This window comes from Oncorhynchus nerka, linkage group LG7 (assembly GCF_034236695.1).
Source record: "Oncorhynchus nerka isolate Pitt River linkage group LG7, Oner_Uvic_2.0, whole genome shotgun sequence".
Lineage (NCBI taxonomy): Eukaryota > Metazoa > Chordata > Actinopteri > Salmoniformes > Salmonidae > Oncorhynchus > Oncorhynchus nerka.
This window is the reverse complement of record NC_088402.1, coordinates 42,798,316-42,811,444: the sequence shown is the minus strand read 5'-3', so window position 1 is coordinate 42,811,444 and position 13,129 is coordinate 42,798,316. Positions and strand designations below refer to the sequence as shown.

Below are 13,129 nucleotides of genomic sequence, written 5' to 3'. Positions count from 1 at the left end.
TAAGATCAGGGTCGTATTCATTATTATGGCATGCCATTCCAAAACGCTTTGCAACGGAAAACTACCGTTTCCTTTTGGACAAGTTCGGAAACAGGTAGGGACTTTCTTCAGTTTGGTTCCTAATGACACCAATGTAAAGTTTGAACAACAACACTCACTAGTTTAATGATCAAAGAACTCCCTCTGCGCCACTTTTCCTGACTCGCATTCGTTAATTACCAAAACATAGATTACTACAACAGGGAAACATGTACCTCTGGGACATGGAGTCCTTTTGAGAGAGCCAGAGAGTGTACAGTACATAACGTTGAATACAAACTCTCTGATCTGAGCAGAACATGGGCTGGACTAACACCTAAACGCATTAGATACTTTTGATATGAGTTTAGCTATAATAGTAGTGACTGAAGTTAGCTCTCTGGTCTTGGTAACACAGACTGGCTAGCTAACCTCAGCTCTATCTGTGGGCCTCAACACAGAGGTGAAATCTGATTATGATTTAATGTGCGCTTAATGAGAAATAATATCTCCCCCATAAATATCTGTGGGGTAAGTTTGTCATATACGCTCAGAGTGTTCAATGTACAGGACGGTCGTGCCAAAGAAAACAGCTGGCATGTTGGCCAACTCGACTCATTCCACCCAGTTATGGTTTCACTGTGCCAGCTTTATAGTAGGGACACTAGAAAGTGTGCCATGTAATCATTCCTAATATTCTACGAGCCAAACACTCCTGAGCTAATGAGAGCGAGAGAGAGAGAGCGAGAGAGAGCGAGAGAAAGAGAGAGAGAGCACTTCTTGTACATTTGCTTTACATTCAAATGCCTTTATGACTCATTGCCTGGAGTGTAACAAATTACAATAAATGGAACTATTAGAGAGAACACAATGGGCTAAAGAGGAATTGAAACGAAAGTATAGCAACATACATTTTATTTCTCTCTCCCTCTCTGCATAATTACGGTGAGCAGGCGGGCTTGGTGTAAATACAGAGGTGACATGTAGGTGAAGGCCTTACTGGAATTGATTCGCTCTCTGTGTTCCTAATGGCAGCGGGCCGTGGCGGTGTTGTGATGAGCCCTCGGCTCGGCGGGGGCCCTTTGAGCAGCTCGGGTGAGGGCGAGTTTGATTTGTCGGCGGTTGTCAACGAACGCCGGCTGCATTTTCTCCCGTAATCACTGCGCACTACGCTGCAAAGATGTTTAATTAAAAAGAGCTGTGGTGCGGATGAGGCCGGACGGCGAGGCGAGCTGAAAACGCCATCCGCTATGCCGCAGCCCCTGAAAGGACTCCAGACCACACCGTATAGATCTCCCTCACTCTGGCTGGTACACTCACTCAACCACCGTAATTAAGTTACAGCACCAGCAATGTTTTCACAGGTGACTGTGTGATTAGATGGAGGCACATTAAAAAGAGAGAGTGTGTGGAAATGTAAGTTAGGGAATGACACACACACACCCCTCCATGACATCAGGGCAGCTGGACTTTCCACTATATCTCCTTCAAACAGCGTGGGGTTGGACAACTCTAGCCTTGGACGTAGATCGTATTTGGAAAAAGCCACGGGATGGTTTTTCAATACAGTCAAAAACCTTTTTCAATAAAATGTGAACATTTGAAGCTACTTAAGTTAATACCTGCAGTCAACTTGTGCAACACATGAAGAGATAAAGCAGAGTGCAAAGGCATTGTCTGTGGCTCTATTGAGAAGGTAAGCAAATCGAAGTGGGTCTAGGGTGTCAGGTAAGGTAGATGTGATATGATCCTTAACTAGCCTCTCAAAGCACTTCATGATGACCGAAGTGAGTGCTACGGGCAATAGTCATTTAGTTCAGTTACCTTTCCTTTCTTGGGTACAGGAACAATGGTGGACATCTTTAAGCATGTGGGGACAACACACCTGGACAGGGAGAGATTGAAAATGTCCGTTAACACTGCAGCCAGCTGGTCTGCGCATGCTCTGAGGATGCCGATTGGGCCGGCAGCCTTGCGAGGGTTAAATGTCTTACTCACGTCGACCACGGAGGAGAGCCCACAGTCCTTGGTAGCAGGCCGCGTCTGTGGCACTGTGTTATCCTCAAAGCGGGCGAAGGTGTTTAGCTTGTCTGAAAGTAAACATCTGTCAGCAACGTGGCTGGTTTTCCCTTGTAGTCCGTGATTGTCTGTAGACCCTGCCACATACATCTCGTGTCTGAACAGTTGAATTGCGACTCCACTTTGTCTCTGTACTGACGTTTTGCCTATTACGGAGGGAATAACTACACTGTTTGTATTTGGCCATATTCCCAGTCACCTTGTCATGGTTAAATGCGATGGTTTGCGCAAATGCTGCCATCTGTCCACGGTTTCTGATTAGGGTAGGTTTTAGTCACAGTGGGTACAACATCTCCTATACACTTCCTGATGAACTCAGTCACCGTTTCAGTGTATTTGTCTATTTTGTTCTCGGAAGCAACATATCCCAGTCCGCATGATCAAAACAATTTTGAAGTGTGGATTCGAATTGGTCAGACCAGCGTTGAATAGTCCTTAGCACAGGTACTTCCTGTTTGAGTTTCTGCCCATTAGGAAGGGAGTTGTGATCGGATTTGCCGAAGGCATCCCGGAAGTTGGAATAGCAGTGATCGAGTGTTTTAGCAGCGCGAGTACTATAATCAATGTGTTGATAGAACTTCGGTAGCGTTTTCCTTAAATTTTCTTTGTTAAAATCCCCAGCTACAATAAAATGCGGCCTCAGGATATGTGGTTTCCAGTTTGCATAAAGTCCAGGGAAGTCCTTTGAGGGCCGTCGCGGTATCGGCTTGAGGGGGAATATACACGGCTGTGATTATAACTGAAGTGAATTATCTTTGGAGGCATTAGGGTCGGCATTTGATTGTGATGTATTCTTGGTTGGGTGAACAAAAGGACTTGAGTTCCTGTATGTTATCACAATCACACCATGAGTAGTTTTGGAACAGCCTCTGGAATAAGTTCAATTGCCCTGGAGAGTAAGAACAAAGGATCCGATTCGGGAAGTCGTATTACTGGTGAGTTACCGCAACTCTGATATACAAAAGTTATTCCCGGCTCTATATAACAACAACATTTCCTGGGCTAATGTAAGAAATTTAAAAAATGGTTTAAATACGGCAAGGTTTCCTAAGAGCTAGAAGCACGGCAGCCCTGTCAGTCAGCACCATTTTATCATGGATGACAATACCCATTGTGTGCTATTGCCGTAAATCCCGGAATGACATGAAAATCGGGATATCGCCCAAGCCTTTACAGCCTTGTGGCCTCTCACCTACAGGTAACTGCCAAAATAAAGGAAACACCAGCATAAAGTGTCTTAATAGGGCATCGGGCCACCATGAGCCAGAACAGCTTCAATTCCTTTGTTTTTGTCTTTGTTTAGTATGGTCAGGGCGTGAGTTGGGATGGGCAGTCTGTTTTTCTATGTTGGGTTTTTGTGTTCAGCCTAGTATGGTTCTCAGAGGCAGGTCTCGTTAGTTGTCTCGAATAGAGAATCATACTTCGGTAGCCTTTTTCCACCTGGGTTTCGTGGGTGTTTGTTTGGGCCACAATGTACTGTTTAGGTTTTAGTTCGTTCACTTTATTGTTTTGTATTTCAGTGTTCAGATCGTTTCATTAAATATTACATCATGAACACCACACTGCGCTTTGGTCCGATCCTTCTTCCACCTCTGAATGCCATTACATTAGGGCCGATTTCAAGTTTTCATAACAATTGGAAATCGGTATTGTTGGACACCGATTTTGCAGATTTAAATTTTTTTTATATACATTTATTTTTTTACACCTTTATTTAATCCTTATTTAACTAGGCAAGTCAGTTAAGAACACATTCTTATTTTCAATGACGGCCTAGGAACGATGGGTTAACTGCCTCGTTCAGGGGCAGAACGACAGATTTTCACCTTGACAGCTCGGGGGATTCAACCTTGCAACCTTACAGTTAACTAGTCCAACGCTCTAACCACCTGCCTCTCATTGCACTCCACGAGGAGCCTGCCTGTTACGCGAATGCAGTAAGAAGCCAAGGTAAGTTGCTAGCTAGCATTAAACTTATCTTATAAAAAACAATCAATCATAATCACTAGTTAACTACACATGGTTGATGATATTACTAGTTTATCTAGCGTGTCCTGCGTTGCATATAATTGATGCGGTGCGTATCGTTGCTCCAATGTGTACCTAACCATGAACATCAATGCCTTTCTTAAAATCAATACACAGAAGTATATATTTTTAAACATGCATATTTATCTAAAAGAAATCCAGGTTAGCAGGCAATATTAATCAGGTGAAATTGTGTCACTTCTCTTGCGTTCATTGCACACAGAGTCAGTGTATATGCAACAGTTTGGGCTGCCTAATTTGCCAGAGTTTTACGTAATTATGACATAACATTGAAGGTTGTGCAATGTAACCGGAATATTTAGACTAATGGATGCCACCCCTTAGATAAAATACCGAACGGTTCCGTATTTCACTGAAAGAATAAACGTCTCATTTTCGAGATGATAGTTTCTGGATTTGACCATATTAATGATCTAAGGCTCGTATATCTGTGTGTTATTATGTTAACCAAGTCTATGATTTGAGCAGTCTGACTGAGCGATGGTAGGCAGCAGCAGGTTCGTAAGCATTCATTCAAACAGCACTTTTGTGCATTTTGCCAGCAGCTCTTCGTTGTGCGTCAAGCATTGAGCTGTTTATGACTTCAAGCCTATCAACTCCCGAGATCAAATCAAATTTTATTTGTCAGATACACATGGTTTGCAGATGTTAATGCGAGTGTAGCGAAATGCTTGTGCTTCTAGTTCCGACAATGCAGTAATAACCAACAAGTAATCTAGCTAACAATTCCAAAACTACTACCTTATAGACACAAGTGTAAGGGGATAAAGAATATGTATATAAAGATATATGAATGAGTGATGGTACAGAGCGGCATAGGCAAGATACAGTAGATGGTATTGAGTGCAGTATATACATATGAGATGAGTATGTAAACAAAGTGGCATAGTTAAAGTGGCTAGTGATACATGTATTACATAAGGATGCAGTAGATGATATAGAGTACAGTATATACGTATACATATGAGATGAATAATGTAGGGTATGTAAACATATTAAGTAGCATTGTTTAAAGTGGCTAGTGATACATTTGACATCATTTCCCATCAATTCCCATTATTAAAGTGGCTGGAGTTGAGTCAGTGTGTTGGCAGCAGCCACTCAATGTTAGTGGTGGCTGTTTAACAGTCTGATGACAGCTTTGATGCACCTGTACTGACCTCGCCTTCTGGATGATAGCGGGGTGAACAGGCAGTGGCTCGGTTGGTTGTTGTCCTTGATGATCTTTATGGCCCTTCCTGTGACATCGGGTGGTGTAGGTGTCCTGGAGGGCAGGTAGTTTGCCCCCGGTGATGCGTTGTGCAGACCTCACTACCCTCTGGAGAGCCTCCAGTTGCCGTACCAGGCGGTGATACAGCCCGACAGGATGCTCTCGATTGTGCATCTGTAGAAGTTTGTGAGTGCTTTTGGTGACAAGCCGAATTTCTTCAGCCCCCTGAGGTTGAAGAGGCGCTGCTGCGCCTTCTTCACGATGCTGTCTGTGTGGGTGGACCAATTCAGTTTGTCTGTGATGTGTACGCCGAGGAACTTAAAACTTACTACCCTCTCCACTACTGTTCCATCGATGTGGATAGGGGGGTGTTCCCTCTGCTGTTTCCTGAAGTCCACAATCTCCTTCGTTTTGTTGACGTTGAGTGTGAGGTTATTTTCCTGACACCACACTCCGAGGGCCCTCACCTCCTCCCTGTAGGCCGTCTCGTCGTTGTTGGTAATCAAGCCTACCACTGTTGTGTCGTCCGCAAACTTGATGATTGAGTTGGAGGCGTGCGTGACCACGCAGTCGTGGGTGAACAGGGAGTACAGGAGAAGGCTCAGAACGCACCCTTGTGGGGCCCCAATGTTGAGGATCAGCGGGGTGGAGATGTTGTTGCCTACCCTCACCACCTGGGGGCGGCCCGTCAGGAAGTCCAGTACCCAGTTGCGCAGGGCGGGGTCGAGACCCAGGGTCTCGAGCTTGATGACGAGCTTGGAGGGCACTATGGTGTTAAATGCCGAGCTGTAGTCGATGAACAGCATTCTCACATAGGTATTCCTCTTGTCCAGATGGGTTAGGGCAGTGTGCACTGTGGTTGAGATGGCATCGTCTGTGGACCTATTTGGGCGGTAAGCAAATTGGAGTGGGTCTAGGGTGTCAGGTAGGGTGGAGGTGATATGGTCCTTGACTAGTCTCTCAAAGCACTTCATGATGACGGAAGTGAGTGCTACGGGGCGGTAGTCGTTTAGCTCAGTTACCTTAGCTTTCTTGGGAACAGGAACAATGGTGGCCCTCTTGAAGCATGTGGGAACAACAGACTGGGATAGGGATTGATTGAATATGTCCGTAAACACACCAGCCAGCTGGTCTGCGCATGCTCTGAGGGCGCGGCTGGGGATGCCGTCTGGGCCTGCAGCCTTGCGAGGGTTGACACGTTTAAATGTTTTCCTCACGTCGGCTGCAGTGAAGGAGAGTCCGCATGTTTTAGTTGCGGGCCGTGTCAGTGGCACTGTATTGTCCTCAAAGTGGGCAAAAAAGTAATTTAGTCTGCCTGGGAGCAAGACATCCTGGTCCGTGACGGGGCTGGTTTTCTTTTTGTAATCCGTGATTGACTGTAGACCCTGCCACATACCTCGTGTCTGAGCCGTTGAATTGAGATTCTACTTTGTCTCTATACTGACGCTTAGCTTGTTTGATTGCCTTGCGGAGGGAATAGTTACACTGTTTGTATTCGGTCATGTTTCCAGTCACCTTGCCCTGATTAAAAGCAGTGGTTCGCGCTTTCAGTTTCACGCGAATGCTGCCATCAATCCACGGTTTCTGGTTTGGGAATGTTTTAGTCGTTGCTATGGGAACGACATCTTCAACGCACGTTCTAATGAACTCACTCACCGAATCAGCGTATTCGTCAATGTTGTGGTCTGACTCAATACGGAACATATCCCAGTCCACATGATGGAAGCAGTCTTGGAGTGTGGAATCAGATTTGGTCGGACCAGCGTTGAACAGACCTCAGCGCGGGAGCTTCTTGTTTTAGTTTCTCTCTGTAGGCAGGGATCAACAAAATGGAGTCGTGGTCAGCTTTTCCGAAAGGAGGGCGGGGCAGGGCCTTATATGCGTCACAGAAGTTGGAATAGCAATGATCCAAGGTTTTTCCAGCCCTGGTTGCGTAATCGATATGCTGATCAAATTTAGGGAGTCTTGTTTTCAGATTAGCCTTGTTAAAATCCCCAGCTACAATGAATGCAGCCTCCGGATATATGGATTCCAGTTTGCAAAGAGTCAAATAAAGTTCGTTCAGAGCCATCGATGTGTCTGCTTGGGGGGATATATATGGCTGTGATTATAATCGAAGAGAATTCCCTTGGTAGATAATGCGGTCGACATTTGATTGTGAGGAATTCTAAATCAGGTGAACAGAAGGACTTGAGTTCCTGTATGTTGTTGTGGCAACACCACGTCACGTTAACCATGAAGCATACGCCCCCGCCCCTCTTCTTACCAGAAAGATGTTTCGGCGCGATGCGTGGAGAAACCAGCTGGCTTCACCGTCTCCGATAGAGTCTCTCCAGTGAGCCATGTTTCCGTGAAGCAAAGAACGTTACAGTCTCTGATGTCCCTCTGGAATGCTACCCTTGCTCGGATTTCATCAACCTTGTTGTCAAGAGACTGGACATTGGCGAGGAGAATGCTAGGGAGTGGTGCACGATGTGCCCGTCTCCGGAGTCTGACCAGAAGACCGCTTCGTTTTCCCCTTTTACGAAGTCGTTTTTTGGGGTCGACGGCTGGGATCCATGCCGTTGTCCTGGGTGAAAGGCAGAACACAGGATCCGCTTCGCGAAAGTCATATTCTTGGTCGTACTGATGGTGAGTTGACGCTGCTCTTATGTTCAGTAGTTCTTCTCGAATGTATGTAATGAAACCTAAGATGACCTGGGGTACCAATGTAAGAAATAACACGTAAAAAAAACAAAAAACTGCATAGTTTCCTAGAAACGCGAAGCGAGGCGGCCATCTCTGTCGGCGCCGGAACACACAAGGCTGGTGTAACCGATGTGAAATGGCTAGCTAGTTAGCAGGGTGCGCGCTAATAGCGTTTCAAATGTCACTCGCTCTGAGACTTGGAGTAGTTGTTCCCCTTGCTCTGCATGGGTAACGCTGCTTCGAGGGTGGCTGTTGTCGATGTGTTCCTGATTCGAGACCAGGTAGCGGCGAGGAGGGACGGAAGCTATACTGTTACGCTGGCAATACTAAAGTGCCTATAAGAACATCCAATAGTTAATGAAATACAAATGGTATAGAGAGAAATAGTCCTATAATTCCTATAATAACTACAACCTAAAACTTCTTACCTGGGAATATTGAAGACTCATGTTAAAAGGAACCACCAGCTTTCATATGTTCTTATGTTCTGAGCAAGGAACTTAAACGTTAGCTTTCTTACATGGCACATATTGCACTTTTACTTTCTTCTCCAACACTTTGTTTTTGCATTATTTAAACCAAATTGAACATGTTTCATTATTTATTTGAGGCTAAATTGATTTTATTGATGTATTATATTAAGTTAGTGTTCATTCAGTATTGTTGTAATTGTCATTAGAAAATATTTATTTATAAAAAACATTAATAATTGTCCGATTTATCAGTATCGGCTTTTTTTGGTCCTCCAATAAATCGGTATCGGCATTGAAAAAAAATCATAATCGGTCGACATCTAGTGTCATCCTATGGGGGTACAGCCATGGTAGCCAAAGTAATGGGTTGTTAATTGCTTAATTAATTCAAGGAACCACACCTGTGTGGAAGCACATACTCTGTATCCCTCGTTTCCATTATGGTGGCAGTTACATAGATGTAAAGGATTTCTGCATCAGATCAGTTGCTAATGTTCAACAAGCCGCCAACTTCTCAGCTCATAGAACGAGTGGGATATATCAAGACCGAGACACAACCATATATCTTTGCAATCTGCACAGACTTCTCCAAGTCTATGGAAAGAAAATTTGAACAGTAATTCCTAGAAACCCATCACATTATCTATGACACATGGCAACACACACAGATACAAACAAGGCATTGTTCTGGAAATCCTGCAGTGTACGCAGTGGTGAAACTGCTCAATGGAACAGACACAGATGAGAGGGGAGATCAGCAAGTGTTCTTTAAAGGGTAAGGCCACAACGATCATGTCTGTACAGAACTATAGAATGCAAGTCATTAGATACTTTCACCCTAAATACATTTTTTTGATTTATCCGACCTGAAAGACCATGTGTGTTGAATTTAGGCAATCACTGAACTGATCAATTAGCTTAGATGGTCAAGTATGGTGCCTAGTTGGAACAAAATCCTGCAGTAACTGCGGCACTCCAGGAAGAGTGTTGCTTACCCCTGGTTTCTGATTACGACATGGAACTTCACTGAAGAATCCATTTCCACTTTACTGGGTTGCCTTCTGTGACAAATTGTGTGGTCAAACCAGCCCGACTCATTGTGGAAATCCCATGACATATGAACAGTGACGATTTTAGCATGTACATTTTGGTGGGATGCATGCATACAAACTGTTAGGGCCTACATAAAGCTGTCCAAACATCTTACCACTGCTACACCTTGCTATCAGCGGAGCTTTGTTTGATAGAGAAACAGTTCATTCAGCGTCCTTTACGGTCTTAAAAAAAAACATAGCTGATATGGCTGACGTGCGTAAACAAATGTGGTTTCTAATGACAATTGAAATGTAGAAACTATGGCATGAGGGGACAAGAAGCGGATAAGAGGCAATCCGTAATTTTGATTAAGACATTAATGAGCGAGCTAGGATGGACGTAGTCAGCATAACTATTTGTTTAGCACTTTTGAAATGTAGTGACAGAATTCAGAACATGGGCCATTCTTAGTGTTCTCCCTGTACACCAAGTCAGAAACGTAGGATAAATAAAGGGTGCATTTAAGCATACAATGAAAGCTCTTACAATATTAAATTATTACATTTCTCTAACAAAAAGGTTATCGGCAACAGTACATGTGCCCCACCAAGTCAGAACAGTAGGCAAAATGAAGGTAAGTAGGCAAAATGAAGGTAAGTAGGTCAAATGGGCTACTAAGCTAACTACACAACATACATTTAGTATTACGTCTTTGCTACAGTATACATAACTCCCTGGCATACTACATCATTTATGGAGCATCATACAATACATTTTTGGACTCACCTTGTTGTGCTGTGCTTACTTGAACAGGAAGATGGCACAGTGGTCCTTTGTGCGCAAATTTTGTCATCAAAGTCTGGCATTCTCTGGATTTATGGTGCTTTCAAGACAACTGTGAACTCGGAAAAAACATGGTGGAATCATGACGTCATTGATCTTCAGTTTCCTGTCTTACAATTCCGAGTTGGATGACCTTTCAAAAAAGTATTTCCCAGTCTGAGCTCGTTTTTCCCAGAATTCCCAGTCATCTTGAACTCAAGGTTTCACAGTTCCGAGTTAAGTTGTTTTGAGCACGGCACAAATCATGCTTCATTGACATCAAGGCCAATGTTGAATGTTAATCATTTTAAACTTGAACGAGAGAAACTTAATCCTAGACTTGGGACCACACAACCACTCCACTGAATATCAGGCTAGTGATTGCTTTGCAATGCTTACCGTTAGCCATTGTCACAGATTCCTTCCAAACCACTCATTGTTGAATTTGCGATTCCCAACTTGTTTTGTAATGTTCATGTCCAATGGCCGATGAGCACTGATACATTTTATCTATAATTTCTCTTCATTATTTCTCTAGCATCTGCAGCACAAGCCTCCCTCTACGCTTATACATGAGTGAAGTGAGTTCGGGAAAAACTAAAAGTATGCATCTTAGAAAGAGTTCACATACAAACTTTATACGTCCGAACTTAGAGTCAAATAGGCTTCCCAAAAATAATATGGTGGCTGTGGTAGAACGTCCATTTTGACTGGCGATTTTGTGCATTTATCAAAATTAACTTTAAACAATGCCACTAAATAATGCCACTTTAATAATGTCTACATATCTTACATTACTCTTATCACATGTATATACTGTATTGAGACCCAATCACTGGACACTAACAAATGGATCACTTTAAACAATGCCACTAAATAATGCCACTTTAATAATGTCTACATATCTTACATTACTCTTATCACATGTATATACTGTATTGAGACCCAATCACTGGACACTAACAAATGGATCACTTTAAACAATGCCACTAAATAATGCCACTTTAATAATGTCTACATATCTTACATTACTCTTATCACATGTATATACTGTATTGAGACCCAATCACTGGACACTAACAAATGGATCACTTTAAACAATGCCACTAAATAATGCCACTTTAATAATGTCTACATATCTTACATTACTCTTATCACATGTATATACTGTATTGAGACCCAATCACTGGACACTAACAAATGGATCACTTTAAACAATGCCACTAAATAATGTTTGCATATCTTACATTAATAACATGTATATACTGTATTTTATACCATCTACTGCACCTTGCCTATGCCGCTCGGCCATCGCTCATCCATATATTTATTTGTACATATACACATTCACCCCTTTATATTTGTGTGTATTAGTTAGTTGTTGGGAATTGTTAGATATTACTGCACTGTTGGAAGCACGAGCATTTCGCGACACTCGCATCTGCCAACCATTTGTATGTGGCCAATAAAATGTTATTTGACTTTGATTTGAATATCTCAGCGTGGCACACCTCTTCATCACTGTGGTGCTGCCTGGCAGAGGCTCTCTCTCAGGGTGAGGAGTTCAGTATGGAGGATAATCAAAGGGTGTAATTACAGGAGTGTCCCTCAAAACATGGCTGCTAGACGAGCAGGGCCAAAAGAGGGTGTCAGGAGAAAATTATGTATTCACCTTATTTGTTGGCTATGTAACAATTATTTTCATAACGAACACTAAGATATTTCTGTCCTGCTAATGCTGTGTTTTATGGTCTCCACTCTAGCACCTAGCCTGGGTGTTGAGAACATGGGTTCTACTACAGATAGCTTGAAGCAGACACTTGACTTGTGTTGGTGATAAAAACCTAAAAGCTAGCATTCTATAGACAAGATGTGGTGTGTGCGACTCGAGATAGAGACTGAAAGAGTTAAGAACAATGCCGCATTGTCTTATCTTCCTGGCATCTGGGAAACTAAGTAAAAGACCATCCTGAGTAGATAACCAAGGTGACCTATGGGAATGTTAGAAGTGACTGACTAAGCAATCTTGGTATCAGCTATATAAAACTGTGCATCGTCTGTCAAGGCTAGACTCTCAGCCTAACAGTCAGTCAAGACTGGTGGGCTGACGGTCTCATTATTGCAATAATTAATCAATATTAAATAAAGATTGTTTGAAGAAATGACCAAGACTCTCTCTGTACTGAATTTCCACGACAAGGGTTCGAGAAAGAGAGAACTATGGCCGAGAGACAGAGAGAAGACTGGCATTCTTAAGGCTGGAGCGAGATCAATCATCCAGAATGGTTAAAAGACCTTTCAATGAACCTCCTTTAATCTTTGCACAATGCTACAAACCGAGCGTCACGAAGTGGGGCTCTGGGGTTTAATAATTCCCCACGGAGAGCGTAAATCTTTAATAGAGGGCAAGTTAAGCCTGCGGTGGCTCCGACGGCGTGCACAGTGGTGCATGCACGTGCAGATCCGGATAATTGATGATGCACATAGACAATGATACCCGACACACAAACTGAAATATTAAGTAGCATTACAGGGGTATAGTCAGGGACGTCGTATCAAACGAGCAAGCAAACCAACCTAGGCGTGCATGCACACACACACAGGCAAGCAAACCAACCTAGGCGTGCATGCACACACACACAGGCAAGCAAAATTGACACAGAGGGGAATAATGGAGCGAGAGAATTATAATATGAAACTTATTTTTAAATTTATATTTCACCCTCTTGGCAACCCTTGCCTGTAAATATTTATA

General features: G+C 43.2%; 1 protein-coding gene across 2 annotated transcripts in view; it reads right to left on the bottom strand.

The window, feature by feature from the left end:
- LOC115131712 (sterile alpha motif domain-containing protein 12-like) overlaps nucleotides 1-13,129 on the bottom strand; it is a 116,471-nt gene that overhangs the window by 39,953 nt on the left and 63,389 nt on the right. The window contains exons 6-7 of one of the 2 annotated variants that reach the window (XM_065020525.1): nucleotides 2,017-2,108; nucleotides 110-1,903 (exon numbers count right to left, since the gene is read on the bottom strand). The exons of the other annotated variant lie outside the window; for it this stretch is intronic. Of the exons in view, the coding sequence (XP_064876597.1) occupies nucleotides 1,835-1,903; nucleotides 2,017-2,108 (161 nt within the window). The 3' untranslated portion in view covers nucleotides 110-1,834. Of the gene's footprint in view, nucleotides 1-109; nucleotides 1,904-2,016; nucleotides 2,109-13,129 lie in introns of those variants that run through there. 2 annotated transcript variants of the gene reach the window in all.